This window comes from Dama dama, chromosome 12, assembly GCF_033118175.1.
Source record: "Dama dama isolate Ldn47 chromosome 12, ASM3311817v1, whole genome shotgun sequence".
In the NCBI taxonomy this organism is placed as follows: Eukaryota; Metazoa; Chordata; class Mammalia; order Artiodactyla; family Cervidae; genus Dama; species Dama dama.
In genome coordinates this window covers 82,571,506-82,587,369 of record NC_083692.1, presented here as the reverse complement: position 1 = coordinate 82,587,369, position 15,864 = coordinate 82,571,506, and the positions used below count along the sequence as shown (strand labels likewise).

The following is a 15,864-nucleotide window of genomic DNA, read 5'->3' as shown; positions in this document are numbered from 1 at the left end:
GGCCACCTGCAGAGAAACCCTTTGGGCCCCAGAACAGGAACTCTCGGGGGGTCCAAGTGAGAGCACAGTTTGCTGGGAGAGAGTGGAGCCCACGCTGCCAATTTGGGCTCCGGCCACTGTCCCACCACCGGAGTGAGCCATGTGCTTGGTATCAGCGCATGACCTTTGTCCCTTGCAGTGGCCCCAAATGTTCTACCTCTGTGTCAGAACTGTTTCCAAGGAGCAAGTTAAAATTTTTTTTTTCACATAAGTGGCTGCTAAAGCTTAGTGTACAGAACTCCTTGTCTGTTTCCAGAGACTTGGCTTTCCATCTGAGTCCCAAATTTGTAGGAGTTTTGTAAACAGGTACTTCAGACCACTCATTTAAGGAGGGAGAAGAGCTGTGGGGAGGAGGCACAGCGGCAGCACAAACCAAGGGCATCGGTGGTGGCACCTTAGCACCCAGAGCATTCCTCTTGGAGGATTGGGGTCAAAGGCCAAGTGGCTGTTACCTGCACACAGAAGAGACGGCACACAGGTCAGACAAAGGGCCTAGAAGGCAGACAGACAAGTCAGTGGGTCTGCCCACGAGGGCGGGTCAAGGTGGGGTCTGTACGCCCTGCATACCCTGCCCAACCTCGCTGACGGCCAACAAACCAGCTCAAGGGCAAGGCCAAGACCAGTCAGACCAGCAAGGAGCCTGGCCATGGGTGTTGGCTCCTGTCCTTCACCCTCAATCCCAGAAGCATAAGAAAGAGAAGGGGCATCACCTGTGCCCAGGGACCGAGCCGCCCCAATTCAGGGAACATAACTGCTGTTCTAGCTGGGAGATGCGGAATGCCAGGTAGGATGAAGACATGACCAAGAAGCAGATCCTGGAGAAAGAGGGGTAGGGAGGAGGTGAGTCTCTCTCCTAGAAAGGGGGCATTTTTACAGGATCACCAAACATAAGAGTGGGACTAAGCTAGTTCCTGCAACCGGAGGAATTAAAGAACACTTTGCCTACAGCTTCGTTCAGACCTGGGCCTCTTTCTTCGCAGAGGCCACAAGGGGGTCCTGAGACTCGTCCCCATGGAAGTGTCCCTGAAGCCCAGCAAGAATTGTGGGTCCTTCAGCAGAGCCCACCTTCCCTCTAACCAGCCACCTTGGTCCCATACCCGCTCTGTGAGGCCACTAAAATTACCCCCTCAGGTGGTAGCCTTTCCCCAAGGCAAGTGCTGAGGTTGACAGTCGATACCCAGCCGGCAGACCCAGAGGAAGGTGCCGATAAGGCGAGGGAATTCAGAGGCTGCTGGCTGTTCATAAGACATCCCACCAAGCTCACTGCTCTACTAGCTCTTAGGCCGAATGACAGACAAGCCTGGGGTCCCAGAAAACACCCCAGTGGTGGGCAGTGGGAAGCCCATGGCCCTCCCCTGGTCTATCTGACAGGCCTCTCAGACTTTGCCAGACCCTCTCCCGCCCCAGTCCTTTGCAACTTTTTCTTTCTTCAATAGTTTCATGTTTTGCCCCTTCCCCACAGCCTTAACCCTAAATTACAGGTTTGAAGGAATAAAAACCAGAGATACTTTCTCTTGCTCCGGAAGGGGCTGCTGCATGCCCACCCATGCCACCCAGGAGCTTGCAGCTGACTCAGAACCTTCTCCCTCACTCTGGACACCGACTTCCCCACACACCAAGCCTCTGGCTTTAAACACCCAGACACCCAGGCAGGTCGGGTCAAGTATGTACCCACACCCGCCACTCTCCAGTCACCTACAGCACAAAGAAGAACTTCAGGAGCCGGTAATCCCAGAGCCTGAGCTCCCCGTTTCTCGTGGGCCCCTCCTCCAGCTTCTCCTCCTCACAGTCGGAGATCTCTGCAATAGGACAGCATTCGGCATCTTCCTGGGGCAGAAGGCAAGCCCCCAGCCCACTCCCCAACCCCTGTTCTCTGAAGCCACTTGAGCTCTTGGCTTTCCCTTATGGATTTGCAGAAAGAAAGAAACTGCCCTGAGAAGCCCTCCTGGCTGTGATGACCTCTTTTCACAGAAGTGGGAAGACGGAAAACCTTGTCTTTGCGAGCAGTTGCCATGGACAAGCACGCTGAACTCACCAGACCCCGGAGGCTTCTTGGAGGGGAAGAAGCTGTCCGTGGATTCCATGGATGCCCGAGAGATACAACGGATGCTGTCTGGGAGGGACAGGGACCTGGAGGCAGGGCACACTTTCCTCCACTTCATCTCAGGGATGAGGGCTTCCTGCAGAGAAGGCAGGAGATACTGTCTCACCTTGGCCCTTGAGATCTCACTTGCCCTAAGGATCCACGCTAGGTTTATCAAAGCCTTTCCGGATATTATCAGTATGGATGCCTAGTGAGCATGAAAGCAGATACCCAGAAGCAGGGAAACCACAGCCACAGCAATCACATTTCTCATCTGCTCCCTTGCTGTAACTAGCCACTCTTCCAGGGGACGGTGTCTTTGAAGACTGCTAGTGTAGAACCAGGACATGAGGCAACCCAGGGGTGTGCTCAGATCAGCTGAGTCCAGGAGGGTCAAAAGAATTTGGACGGGCACAAATTCGCACTCGCTATCTTAGATGGAATAAGTTGTGCTTCCTGCTAATCTGGGCTCTGAGTACATCACTGCCCTTGGCAGGGGCACTTAAGGTCCCCATCAATAAAAATGGGAACATTGCCTTCCATCCCCTGTGTGGCATTGTGCATATCACATGCTTGGCTAAACACTTAATAGTTACAGACAGAGACTTCAGAACACCCTGGAGTCATTGCTATCCTCTCACCCCAACCCCTACCCTAGAAACTTTACTTGCCCAGGATCCCAGGAACAAAAGAAAGGGCCAGGACCTCGGCAAATCTACAGCCTGCCTGTGTTCTAGAATGATAGCCTTTAGAGCTCTATCTCAGGGACATCAGCCCTTTGAAGGCCCTCCTGACTCCACTAAAGGGAAGATGATGGGTTGCTGGCCCTGCACCTACGAAGGTGTGGGGGTCCAACCAGGGCCAAGCTCGGGGGGCGGGCATGTGTTCTGCTCAGAACGTCAACATAATCTGCCCAGGACTCTGCATGGCGTGGAGGGTGGTGGGTCTTGGGGACATGCTGACACAGCATGCCACTGGCTCTTGACCCTGGTGCCCCAGTTCTGCACTGTGGGCCCCCCTCTGGGAGGCTCTGAAGTCTCAAAGCCACAGGCAACCTCAGGCCAGCATCTTCTGCTCCCAGCCTTAGTTCTCACCAGAGACTCGCACTCAGGTTCCTCAGGAAATTCTCTTACACACAGACTCTTCTTGCTTGAAGGCTGGCGACAGAAGGGAACAGGGGTTACCTGTCCATCACGGAGCAGCCAGAGTCAGACATGGGGAGGGACGAACACTCTCCAAGAGAGCTTTACCTCCAAATGAGCCCTTTGGGTCAGATGGAGTCTAAAGTGTTTGTGGGGAGGATCCCTAGTTAATGCTGAAGCAGAGGGCAAATCCAAGGGGATGCACTCCCCCACATGCTGCCCTCCCCCTTCCTCAGCACAGGCCAGAAAAAGCTGAAGTGGCCACACGCTCCTGTCTGTCTGCACCGAGGAAGCACAAGCGAGGGCTGCACATGGGACACGCAGCGGCCCGATGGCCTCAGTGAGACAAGCTCCCCAGCATAGACACCCGGTCCAAGGACTGCCTCTGATTCACTGAGCCTGAGCCTGTTACTCCCTCTCTCTGCCCCGGTTCCCTGTGCCCAAGAGATGGGCCGACCTCCCCCAACACCCACGTCCCAAGGCCTCAGTCCAGGCCTGAGCAATCTCCCGGGCCCCAGCCCTGCCCCAGGCTCCATACCTGTAGGTGGGTGCAGACCCTTCTCAGCATGTCGTATACACTGTCCCGGGAGAGCAGGGACACAAAGACATACTGGAATATAGAAAACAGAAAGGGGCGAGGTACATCAAGACTTGGGAGAGTGCCAGGCTCAAGCTGTGGACTCCTGGGGCTGGGATGGGGAGATAGACAAGGGAGCGCTGGCCCAGAAATTTACTGACCTTCTGGCTGGTGTTGGTGGTGATGGCCAGGCCATTGGGAAGGAGCCGTGCCATCTTGTGTTTTTTGATCATTTGCACAGACACTACAGGAATGACCACCTGATGAGGGGAGAGGCAGGCTTCTCTCAGGACTCACCCCCGAGGACACAGTCCCCCCGCCTCCTGCTTAGGGCCCCAGCCATACCTGGCAGTGAGCCAAGCATGAGCACCATGGACAAGTCTGGCCCACAGGGGAGAGTATCTGAACCTCCCACCTCCTCGTGTGGGCTCCCTTCCAGTTATCTCCCACCCCAAGGCAGCACACTCCACTCTAGGCTCTTACGCCATCATCTAAGAGGCACGGGTGGTTGCCCTGGTGAATCCCATACTCCAGTAAGATTCCCTCAGCCACCCCACCCGGCCACTTTATGACCCCGAAAGTGTGACATCCCACTCGGTTTCTGAAGGCATTTTGGATGCACCCCATAGGCAGAGTAACTCAGGCTGCTCAGGCCAGATGTGGAGTCTCAATCAGGGCCGGGTTTGGAAGGGGTGGGGCTACTGCCCTGACACGGGGTAGAATGCCTCGCAGTGAGAGGCCTCACCAAGCGCCAGAGTGCAGAGGGACAGGTCTGACTTGAGGTGTGCCCACAGGCCGGGGGCTTCTCTTCCCTGGGCTGAGGCCTTACCACTTATTACTACCTTGATATCCTTGCCGAAGAGGCTGGCATGGAAGCAGAGCCAGTTGGGGGAGATGTAGAGCCGGCCCTGGAGAAGCAGGTCCCTCTGGAGGGCACAGGAGCACACTGGGAAGTCACACGAATGAGACCGCCGTGAGCAAGGCCCAGCCGGGAGCCCCAGGGCCTGGGCCCTCCCACTCGGAGGAGTCCAGAGTCCAGCCTCGGGGACTCTCCTCCTCAGTCCCCTCCTCAATCCCAGGCCCCAACTACCCATTCCCTCAGCACCCTCGCATCCTTTCCTGAGAATCCTGACCACCCCTAGTAGTCATGTATGGATGAGAGAGTTAGACTACAAAGAAAGCTGAGCCCCAAAGACCTGATGCTTTTGAACTGTGGCATTGGAGAAGACTCTTAAGAGTCCCTTGGACTGCAAGGAGATCCAGCCAGTCCATCCTAAAGGAGATCAGTCCTGGGTGTTCATTGGAAGGATTGACGTTGATGCTGAAACCAATATTTTGGCCACCTGATGCGAAGAGCTGACTCATTTGAAAAGACCCTGATGCTGCGAAGGATTGAGGGCAGGAGGAGAAGGGGACGACAGAGGATGAGATGGTTGGATGGCATCACCGACTCAATGGACACGGGTTTGGGTGGACTCTGGGAGTTGGTGATGGCAGGGAGGCCTGGCGTGCTGCAGTTCATGGGGTCACAAAGAGTCAGACACGACTGAGCAACTGAACTGAACTACTCTGCCTGCCCCTCCAGACTGCTAGATCCTTCCTCTTCCTCCACCCATGCCCCAAAAGGTCTGCCAGGTTTCTGTGCTGTCCCCCCAACCTGGATGTTCACCCCCATAGGCAGAACCTCTTGCCCTGCTCTTCCCTGGAGAGAGGGCCTTGATCGTGCAGATGTTCTGACACACTCCCTGAGAGGTCAGAGCAGGAAAGAGTAGTCACTGATAAGAGCAGAACAGAAATGAGATTTGGAAGCCCTGACATTCAAGAAAATCTTCACAATTCAACATCATGTCTCAAATCAGCCCAATCTTCTCACACTTCTGAAGAAAAAAAGACCAACCACTTCAAAGGGCAGCCAGTTCCCATGGCTGAACTTGTGCCTGGAGGTTCCACGGGGAGAGGCCCGCTCTCCCAGGGAGGCAGCTCACCTTTGAGAACCACTTCCTCCAAGGGAATGTCCTTAAACAGCTTGTGGTACTGCTGGTTGTATTTACTCCGTAGCGTCTGCAAAACACAGGAGCTGGGTCTGAGAAGTCCCAGGAGATCATACCACCAGAGGGCCCTGCTCCACCCAACCAGGAAATAAGGCCACAGGGCGTGGGGGGCCTCCGGGGTCTTAGTCGTGAAGCAGCAGTTGAGCAGCCAGTGGGTGAGGAGGGCTGACTTCTGAGCACAGCTTGTTTCCTGGTGACATGGGGTCTTAAGAGGCAGCCCATGACGGGAAGGGGACACGACACCCACCCAGGAGGGGACATCCCCCAGGTTTCCTGGTGACAGGCCTCTGGCCACAGAGCCGACAGTCACCAAGGCAGCCCAGGACACCCTCCCCCGGCACATAGTAAGAAGTTGGCCTCCACACACTTACCCCTTCTCGGCTACACTTCTTTACATCTTCACCCTTCAAGCCTTCTGGCCAGGACAGACTGCAAAGGAGACACACCATTGCAGGTGCAAGGAACCTCGAGTTTCCCCCGCGCCCCCCGCCCCACGCATCCTTGGCGCCAGTTCTGCCCTGGCCTCAAGTCACCAGCTTGGGGCAGAGACTGGAGACCGGGGCTCATCTCCAGGGGCCACAGCAAAGTGGGGAGCCCAGCAAGTGCAGAGCTCGCCCTGGGCAGGGGCACTGCTGCTACAGGGAGGGCTCAGCCGTGCGCAGCCACCCCCAGCCCCAGAAGGTATAGGCAGCCTGAGCCTCGCCTCCCAGGGATGCTTAGAGCCGACCACCCCGGGGGTCAAAAACCCCCTCCCGTTTCTCTGCCCGAGGGACAAGCTGAGGAGCAGGCCCAGGATGAATGAGCAGGAGGCCAGGAATGGGGCCCAGTATGGGGAGTGGGTGGGGTGGAGGCGTCAGACTCACTGCTCTAGGGCCTGGCCATGGGCCATGATCCCGGCAGGACTGCCCTCCCGGCAGCCGCCTCCCTGGGCAGACTCGCCTGACCTGACGGAGGCTACCAACGCTGCCAGAGGTGGGGTGGGGGAGAGGCTGCTGAAACGCAAACCTTTGCCCTGTTCAGGTTGGCCTGAGGACAGGTGGGCAGAGAGGAGGATGGTAACCCGAGAAGCCTTGACTCTGCTAGGTCCCAGCGTCCTGGGCTAGGCCTGGGGGTGGGAGGAAGAGGCCCCAGGCAGCCTATGCCCAAACTGACCCCATGACGCAGCCTTAAGGCCCCCTTTCTTACAGGTCACCTCCCAAGGGCTGCCCACCTCCAATCGGACGTATGTCTGACTGGGAAATGGGCCTCACCTGGTGTCTTGGGCTCTCGGGACCCCACCTAGCTTCTCGGTGCTCTTCTTCAGAGAAGCCGTCTTCCCACGCATCTGTTGGTTGCTGAGGAGAAACGTGCCCTCATCAGGAAGGCGGGGTCTCTGGGGACACCCTTCCTGGCCAGCTCCAACATGCCCAGGGTGGCTGCCTCTGCCCCCCACCCAACACCTGCCCTGCTATTCCAGGGGAGGCTGGAGATGCCACAGTCTGGAGGCGGCACCCCAGGCAGGCGTTCGAGGCGGCTGAGAGAAGCCTCACTCACCGGCCCTCCTGGAAGCCTGAAGTCCAGTTTATGCCTGGGTCGGAAGGAGAATCAGCCTCCCAGGGAGCTGCCAGCCCCACTCTTAAGAAGGCAGCTGGGAGGGAGGCCCCTGAGACTTGCTCACACCTGAAAGCAAAAGTTTCAGAGCGCCCAGACAGTATTACCATAAAGCGTCCCAGCTTCTGGGAAAGGACTCCAGCACAGGAGGCCTTATCAAGGCTGAGCAGGTGAAGCGGCGCAGGTGCGTGTGTGGACGTCAGCCCGCAGGTGAGTGTGGGCTGAGGGGCGGGGCTGCCCCACACCTGGAAGCGGCCTCGACGCCTTCGCTCCATCAGGGTAGCTCGTCCCTGAGAGCCAGACCATCTCAAAAATGTCCCATAGAGAGGGCCCGGCACGGGGCAGACAGGTGGTCACCAGGCAGGCGGGGCTCCCCAAAGGCTTTTCAGTTCATGCCTCCACTAAACAGCTCCAGAGCCTAGGGTTCACCCTTTCCTGCTCCTCCCGAGCAGAAACACTAGGAATCAATAAAGCCTGAGCAGGAAAACTAGCTGAGTGAGCCCAGGGGTGATGGGAAGAGAGGGTGGCCAAGGAGGGCAATGTGGTGGCCGTGAATAGGTAACGGGGTCTGTGCACTGGTCTCTCAGCAGGCAAGGAGCTGGAACCTGCAGATCCCAGCACTCCCTCCCTCTCAGCTGCGTAACCAGATAACGTCAAAGCTCTCTTCAAGAACAGAGTTATCGCCTCAGCCGAGATCTGCCAAGACCCTTCCAGGTTATTAACCTGACCCCCTCCCACCCTACCATTGTGCAGACAGGAAGCTGAGAGGCCCGCCGAGGGGCAGGCTGTACCAGTGCCGCATAGCAAGGACCAAGGAGCTCTCACCCACCAAACGGGCCAACCATGTGGGCTGGTGACCTCTGTCCTCAACCGTATGGAGAATTTTGGTGCACATATCAGGTATTTCCTAATCTTGCAAAGTGACAGGTTGTACTAGTGATTTGACCCCTTGACTCCTAAAGCTAGGGCTTCCCAGGTGGCTCGGCAGTAAAGAATCTGCCCACAATGCAGGAGACTCAGGAGACATGGGTTCATCCCTGGGTTGGGAAGACCCCCTGGAAGAGAAAACGGCAACCCATTCCAGTATTCTTGTCTGGAAAATCCCACGGACAGAGGATCCTGGTGGGCTACAGCCCATGGAGTCGCAAAGAGTCGGACACAACTGAGCATGCATGCGTGCTCCTAAAGCTAACTTCTGGATTTATTTGGGTCCATCACTACACATTTCACAGAGACGCCCCTCCAAACCTTCAGCTTTTTAAGCTTATTATAGAAAATACAAGAAATATAAAATATATAAAGTATGATGATCAAAAATCACGCATAAGGGACTTCCCTGGTAGTCCAGTGGTTAAGAATCTGCCTTCCAATGCAAGGGATACCAGTTGGTCAGGGAACTAAGATCCCACATGCAGAAGGGAAACTAAGCCTGTGTGCCACAATGAAAGAGCCCAAATACCACAACTGAGACCCGACACAGCCACAAATACATAAATAAAAACAGTTCTTAAGAATCACCCATAAGAAAGAAATTCCCGGGAATTCCCTGGTGGTCCAGTGGTTAGGACTCTGTGCTTTCACTTTGAAGGGGGAACTAAGATCCTACACACTACAGGGCAGGGCCAAAAATAAAAAAAAATTCTCCCTCAAATCACACAAAGAAAATATTTATTCATAAATATATAATTTGTGTGAGTGGGATTATATATCACATAACTTGTATGCCCTGGTTTTGTTGCTTAACATGATTTCATGAGACATTCCCCATGTCACTATTCGTTCCTTGGATAGATTCTCAGAAGTAAAATTAGTGGATGGAGAATGAGCATCTCTAAGGATCTTTTAGACCCAGTTCCAAAATGCCTTCCAGATGCTATACTGATGATGAGCACAGCCTTCAGCACTATATGAGGGTGCCCACTGCCTTACATCCAGGCCCTACATTGGCTAGTATCTTTTTCTCACCTTGCAAAGTTGATAAGTTAAAATATATTATTTTCATTTCTATTTCTGCTTACTGATAGGTTCGACATTTTTTGCCAAATACATTTTGACCACTGGGATTTCATCTGTCAAGTGTCTATAAGTATCTTCATGTCTTTCTTATTGATTTGTCTACCTTCTTTGTTGAGAAGATTCATCCTTAGTTTATCATTTTTGCAAATATTTCCCCTATTTGCCTTTTAGCTCTGTCTATGGTATTGCTGCTATATTTGTGTTTAATTTTTGTATGGCAGATTCCAGCCCTTCCTTTCATCTCTCTTTTCCTTTCTTGCTTTGAGTGCTTCGATAGGAGAGGCCCCCGAGGCAAGTGTACATAAGTCAAACGAGCTTGAACCTGCAGCCCAGGAGCCCTCTGGGCTTCCAGGGAAGGGAAGAAAGATGTGGGCTCCACTCTAAGGAACACATTCCGGCCTGGACAACTGAGCATAAAACAGGACCCCAAGAGGAAGGAGGAGGGGCTGGGCCATGGTTTCAGAGGCAGGAAGCCTGTCCCTCATGTACTAGAAAGTATGATTCAAGTTGTCAGGGCTGCAGGGGCTCAGATGACGCACAGAGTCAAAGTTACAGCAGGATTCCCAGAGAAAAGGAAGCTGAGCCTCACCAACTGGGTGGGACTGCAGTCCTGCTTGGCTTCCTCACCTAACCCTGCATGGACAATCAAGCCTTTGCATGGATTCTAAACTAACTAACTCATCCTTAGGTTCAAAGACCTCAGGAAGGGGCGCCTTCCCTGGGCCCTTCCCCAGCCTAGTGATGAGCCCTGCTGCAGGCTCTCACTGCCCCGAACCTCAGGCTCCTCTCAGACACTTGTGGGTGAGCTCTAACTGCCCATCTCCAGGGGCTCCAGAACACTTCCGCCATCACCGCAGTCTCTGAACCTAGGGCAACACCAGTGTGCAGCTCACATGTGTGACATGTGTAGACAGTGTAAGCGAGATCAAGAACAGAAGCTGGAGGGAGAAGGGCCATGAGAATAACAAAAGAAGGCTGTTGTGATTCCCATAGCATCTCCATGAAGAAAATAGGAATGGAAAGAGGGACGTCGCTGGTGGTTCACGGGTTAAGACCACGCTCCTGATGCAGGGCACATGGACTCCATCCCTGGTCAGGGAACTAAGATCCCACATGCTTATAGTGGGCCAACATTTAGTATAGTGCTGCCAAAATTTTTTTTAAAAAGAAAAGGACAAAAAGAAAAAAGGGGAAAACATCTCAAATATGTTTAAACTAAAAGTAACCTCTTTTCATGTGATCATCATGGTGGTCAAAAGCCAATCCTTCATATCCATCAATTCAAACCAGCTCCTCCTGGTCATCCTGATAATGCTATTAATTCAGAGACCCTGGATATGGCTGAAATGCACTGGTTTTAAAATCATCTTCAAATCAGACTCTACTAATTCGTCTTCTTTCCCATAGTATTTAGATGAGTGGAAATAAAGAGATGGGATCAAAGTCCAATGAAAAGCTAGGTCTGGGGCAATGGTCAGCAAGAATTCACCAACAGAACCAGTCAGGCAGGGTCCAGGCAAGGAGCAACAGGGCTCTGATCCAGAGGAGAGAGATGGCAAGAGCAGGAAGCTGGAGAGTGGGGAGCCAGCCTGGGTCCCCCAACCCTGCTGGGAGCCTCTGTTCCCATAGAGAATTACTCAACCAAGTTGCTCTTGCTCTCTGGGCTGTGACCGACACCTCCTGCCCCGGCACCCCCATCCCACCTCTACATGCAGACTGTGGAGTTAACATCAGGGGTCTTCAAATCCATATCTATTTTTTTCAATCAAAGCTACAAAATATGTCATTACTGTCATGAGGAGGGTGGAGCAGGGGGTGGGGGGCTCAGTATTTTGGACATTAAAGGGGGTTATAGGGACTTCCCTGGTGGTCCAGTGGTTAAGAATCGCCTTCTAATGCAGGGGACATGGGTTGGATCCCAGGTCAGGGAACCAAGAGCCCACATGCCATGCAGCTAAAAAGAAAAAAAAAAAAAAAAAACACCGAGCATCTGAGGAAAACAGCTAGAATAAAAGTTTGAGAACAAAACAAAAGAAAAAAAAGCAGAGGGAGTTGCAAAGACTTGAAAATTCCTCAGATGAGGCCCTCTCACCCTGCTGAGCCTGATGGGAAGGCAAGATGCTGATCTGGGGGATACAGCTGTGCTTGCCCCACCCTTGGGCCTCACGCCCGAAAAACTCAGGCTACCTGCCCATCCCTTCCACAAATACTTGCTGAGCTTATCACCCCATGAGCCTGGTATGAACCTGCCCAGGCCAAGAAAGCTGCTGAGAGGGAGGGGATGGGCAGCTAGCACTCAGAGATGTCAGAAGGGGAGCCAGGCCCATCAGGAAAGGGGAGACACAGAGAGGAGGTTAAGAGAGGGAGACAGAGGCAGTGCAAAGGGGACCCGGAGATGCAGAGCCTCGCTGCTCCCCACAGACCCCAGGGACGAAGTCTCAAGGGACACCTGCCACACACACTCTGCTCCCCCAGGCTCAAAATATCTGCACCAGGCAGACACTCCCCAGTCTAAGTCCCTAACTGTGACACCTCACCCCTCCTGAGCGGCAGAGCCTACCATTTAGACGGATCCATCAAAGTGAATTCAATATCATGTCCTCAAATCTGCTTCCCCTTGAAAGGCCCCATCCTCCACAGTTCCCCAAGCCAGACTATTCAACCCACCCCACACCCCGTCAACCCCCAGGGCCCCGAGAGCCGCGATGCCGTCTGCTGTCCCCCCTCCTGCGGCACCAGGCAAGCCCAGGCCGCCATCATCTCTCTCCTGGATGCTGGCATCAGCTTCCTAACGACACCCGCCCCCTGCCCTGCCCTGCACACCTGGCCCTCTCCCACATCCACGCTGCCAACCGAGCTGTCTGCAGCCCAGATCTGAGCCTGCCAACCACCCCCTCCCCCACCTCCTGACTCTCCTCCTGGCCTTCCTGCCTCCTTCCCAGCCTCACCCGTACAACTCAGTGGCACCCCTTCACCCTGCATGTTTGCTCTTCCTGGGACTTCCTGCCATGTTATCTACCTGGAGAATTCCCCATCATCCTTCTAGGTTCAGCTCAGATATCACCTCCTCTGTGAAGCCTTCCCAGCTTTCCCCCAGCATAGCTGGGCATCCCTCCTCTGGGGCCCCTTGCCCCCTTTTTCATGCTGCTGCTCCTGCACTTACCACCCCAGTCCTTGTCTGTTTAGACACCTGAGCCCCACCAGGCGTGTGTCTTCTACATCTCTGTACCCCCAGCACACAGTAGGCACCCAATGTTTACTAAAGGAATGAGTATGAAGGAGAGACCGAAAAAGAGACAAGTTGACACTTCAAGACGGAGAAAGGGAGAAAAAAAAAAGCCAGACAATAAGTGTGAAGGAGGGACTTCCCCTGTGACCCAGTGGCTAAGACTCTGAGCTCACAATGCAGGGGGCCCAAGTTTGATCCCTAGTCAGGGAACTAGATCCTGCATGCCTCAACTAAGACCCAGTGCAGCCAAATAAATAAATGATTTTTTATAAAACGAGTGAAGGAGGCCCAGAGAATGATGGGTGCCCAGCAGTAAGGGGAGGGGTGGTAGACAGGAGCTGATGGGGGCCACCCACAGATGGGCCCTTCCCTCCAGGAGCCCCAGCCTATGGAGCAAGCAGTCAGCCCAGCCCAGCAGCACCAGGCACTTAAACCTTGCTGGCTGAATAATCAAAGAGGAGCTCAGGTGGGAGGCAGAAGGCATACAGAAGAGGATAAAGTGGCTCAGAAGCATGGGATGGGGTATGTGGGGGAAAGCACAGGCTGGGCCACTCCTGCCCTCACAGTTGCCTCACTGGCAACCGTCCCTTGGCTTACCCAGCCCCCGCCCACAACCTTCCCTAACCACTGGGCTAACCTCCCCCCAAGGCTCCTCAAGCCTCAGGCAACAGCAGTGCCCGTGGCTGATGCAGAAGTGGAAAACTTGGCCAGGCCTGACAGTGTGAACCAGCTAGGACTTCATGGTCACAGGAGGGTCCCCTTGGGCATCTCTTCCCCCGGGAGGGGTGCCCACACACTCTCCCGAGTTGTCTCCTAGTGGACATCTGAGATGCTAGAGCATCCTGTGGGTCCTGTCAGCTCTTCTCAAGGCCAAGGACAGCTCCACCCTCTCCTGCAAGCAGCCAGGATGCTGGGCCCCGGTTGGTCCAAGGAGAGACCTCTTCCAAACAGAAAGCACAGCAGCAGCCCCTGAGAATGCAAAGCCACAGGCCACAGATAGAGCCACTGAGGGACAGACCTATCCCGGGAGGAACATCAGCCACTGGGGCTCCGTGGCCTGGACGTTAGGGCACCTCCAAACTCCCCCGGCTCTACCTCTCCACACACAGCTTACTTACTTACTTCACAGAGAAAAGAGACCATTCTGCTAACTCTGCTGGGGACACACTAGAATTACCTCTAGAGCTTTTTTTAAAGACCAACCAAACAAAAATGATGCCTGAGCCCTGTTCTCAGATCAATTAAATCAGAATCTCTGATTTAGGATAGCATTTAGGTAACTAGACCTTTTTAACTTGTTACTGACATTTCATTTACATATTAAAGAGTGCACATAAATAAGTGTAGAGTGCAATGTATTTCGCCAACGGATCAAACCTGAAAACCCACCCCCTCAAAGCCCCTCCTGCTTCTTCCAGTCCTACTGCCCCTGCCCCCCCACCTTGGGTCAGTGATAACCACCAGCCTGATTCCAGCAGCATGGATTGTCTCTGCGTCTTCAGGGGCTTTCTATGGATGGAATCATATGATACATGTTCTTCTTTTACTCGGCAACACACTTGTGAGATTCATCCACGGCGCTGCGTGTGGTTGCAAACTGTGCGTTTTCACCAGTCTTTAGAATTCCATTATATGGACATATTGCAATTGATTGATTGATTTTACTGTTGAAGGGCATTTTGCTGTTGAGTTTCCAGTTTTTCCCTGTTACAAAACCATTGCTACAAACATTCCAGCATGTGTCTGGCAGACACAAGTATTCATTCTATGGGTAAACACTTAGGATTGGAATTGCCGGGTCATGAGTTTCAACTTCAGACTTTTAAAAGCTCTCAGGTGATTTTAAAGCCCTTCTTTCTTTGTGGTTCAGAGGGAGATGCAGACTTCCTGGTCTCCATGGCTAATCCTCCCGCCTGGGCTCTGGACCTGGGGCCCTGACCCTCCTGTGCCTCCACCCAGCCCTCCAGAGTTCCAGGAACATCCTTGGCAAGACAGGGAATCACACTGTTAATAGAGATTTCTTTCATCTGTGAAGGTCGCAAAGTTCATTTACTGCATGGTGCCAAGGAAGTAATACCTGCCTTCCCATGTGGCAGGGCCAGCCTGAACTACGCTGTGTCCTTCCCAAGAGCCTCCCCAGCTTTCTCTCGGGGCCACTGTCCCCACATACCACCCAGAAACTGGTTAACAAGACCTCTATCCAAGGGAAACTGGGACCACGTGGACGGAGTCAGGCTCATCAGTTGAGCTCAGAGTCAGGTTCAATCAAAACACTGAAACTGGAAGATGAAAGGCAATCTCCTTTTGCAAAAAAACACTCTATTATTTCTCACACAGAAGCTGCACTGCACTTATTTTCTAATAATTTTCTTATGTCCATATGCAAGACAACAACAGTTTCACCCTTTCCACCCACCAGAAAAGGTAAGACTTCCCTGGTGGTCCAGTGGCTAAGATTCCACGCTCCCAACGCAGGGGGGCCTGGGTTTGATCCCTGGTCAGGGAACTAGATTCCACGTGCCGCAACTAAGACCCAATGCAGCTAAGTAAATAAATTTCTTTTTTATAGGCAGGGGGAGAGAATCCCATAAGTGAACTCCACACTGAATGTAAGGGATGGGGCTCTGAATTGGGGGCCACATGCTGGGTGCCAATCCAACTGTCCTGCTCAGCAACCCTAGCAAAGGACTCAGGGTGCGGCAGGCACGAAGCATAGTCACAAATCCTCCTTCCCAGGAGCTTTCTGAGAACCCCCGGGCCAGGAATATGCTTAGTTTTCCTTTACAACCTGCAGCTGTTTCAAAATAACAGGGGACGTGGAGGATCAGAGACCCGGCTTCCCAAGACTGCCCCGTTTGTACAGAGGACACTGGCCGTGGCCAACAGAACCACAGGTGTGTCCCAGACCTGAGCAAAGACACCCGAAAGCCAACCAGCAGCCTCTTTAGAATGGAAAACTGAGCTGGCCCGTCAGGTTCTCTTTCTGATGAATCCTAACTGGGAGATGTGGGAGGTGGAGAGGGCGGCCAGAGGCAGTGAGCCGGCAGGAGAGAGCTGCAGGTGTGGTCGGCCAGAGTCACTGGGTGCACCTGGAGACTGGGTCTATAATGAGGGAGAGAGTAGACAGAGGAGCAGGT

General features: G+C 53.7%; 1 protein-coding gene across 1 annotated transcript in view; it reads right to left on the bottom strand.

Moving 5' to 3' along the window:
• Nucleotides 1-350: 350 nt before the first annotated feature.
• Nucleotides 351-15,864, bottom strand: part of GRAMD2A (GRAM domain containing 2A) — a 32,133-nt gene continuing 16,619 nt past the window's right edge. The window contains exons 2-12 of the mRNA XM_061158322.1: nucleotides 7,426-7,551; nucleotides 7,143-7,226; nucleotides 6,264-6,321; nucleotides 5,827-5,902; nucleotides 4,684-4,787; nucleotides 4,003-4,101; nucleotides 3,803-3,874; nucleotides 3,217-3,279; nucleotides 2,075-2,219; nucleotides 1,739-1,838; nucleotides 351-854 (exon numbers count right to left, since the gene is read on the bottom strand). Coding sequence (XP_061014305.1) covers nucleotides 746-854; nucleotides 1,739-1,838; nucleotides 2,075-2,219; nucleotides 3,217-3,279; nucleotides 3,803-3,874; nucleotides 4,003-4,101; nucleotides 4,684-4,787; nucleotides 5,827-5,902; nucleotides 6,264-6,321; nucleotides 7,143-7,226; nucleotides 7,426-7,551 — 1,036 coding nt within the window. The 3' untranslated portion in view covers nucleotides 351-745. The remainder of the gene's footprint in view (nucleotides 855-1,738; nucleotides 1,839-2,074; nucleotides 2,220-3,216; nucleotides 3,280-3,802; nucleotides 3,875-4,002; nucleotides 4,102-4,683; nucleotides 4,788-5,826; nucleotides 5,903-6,263; nucleotides 6,322-7,142; nucleotides 7,227-7,425; nucleotides 7,552-15,864) is intronic.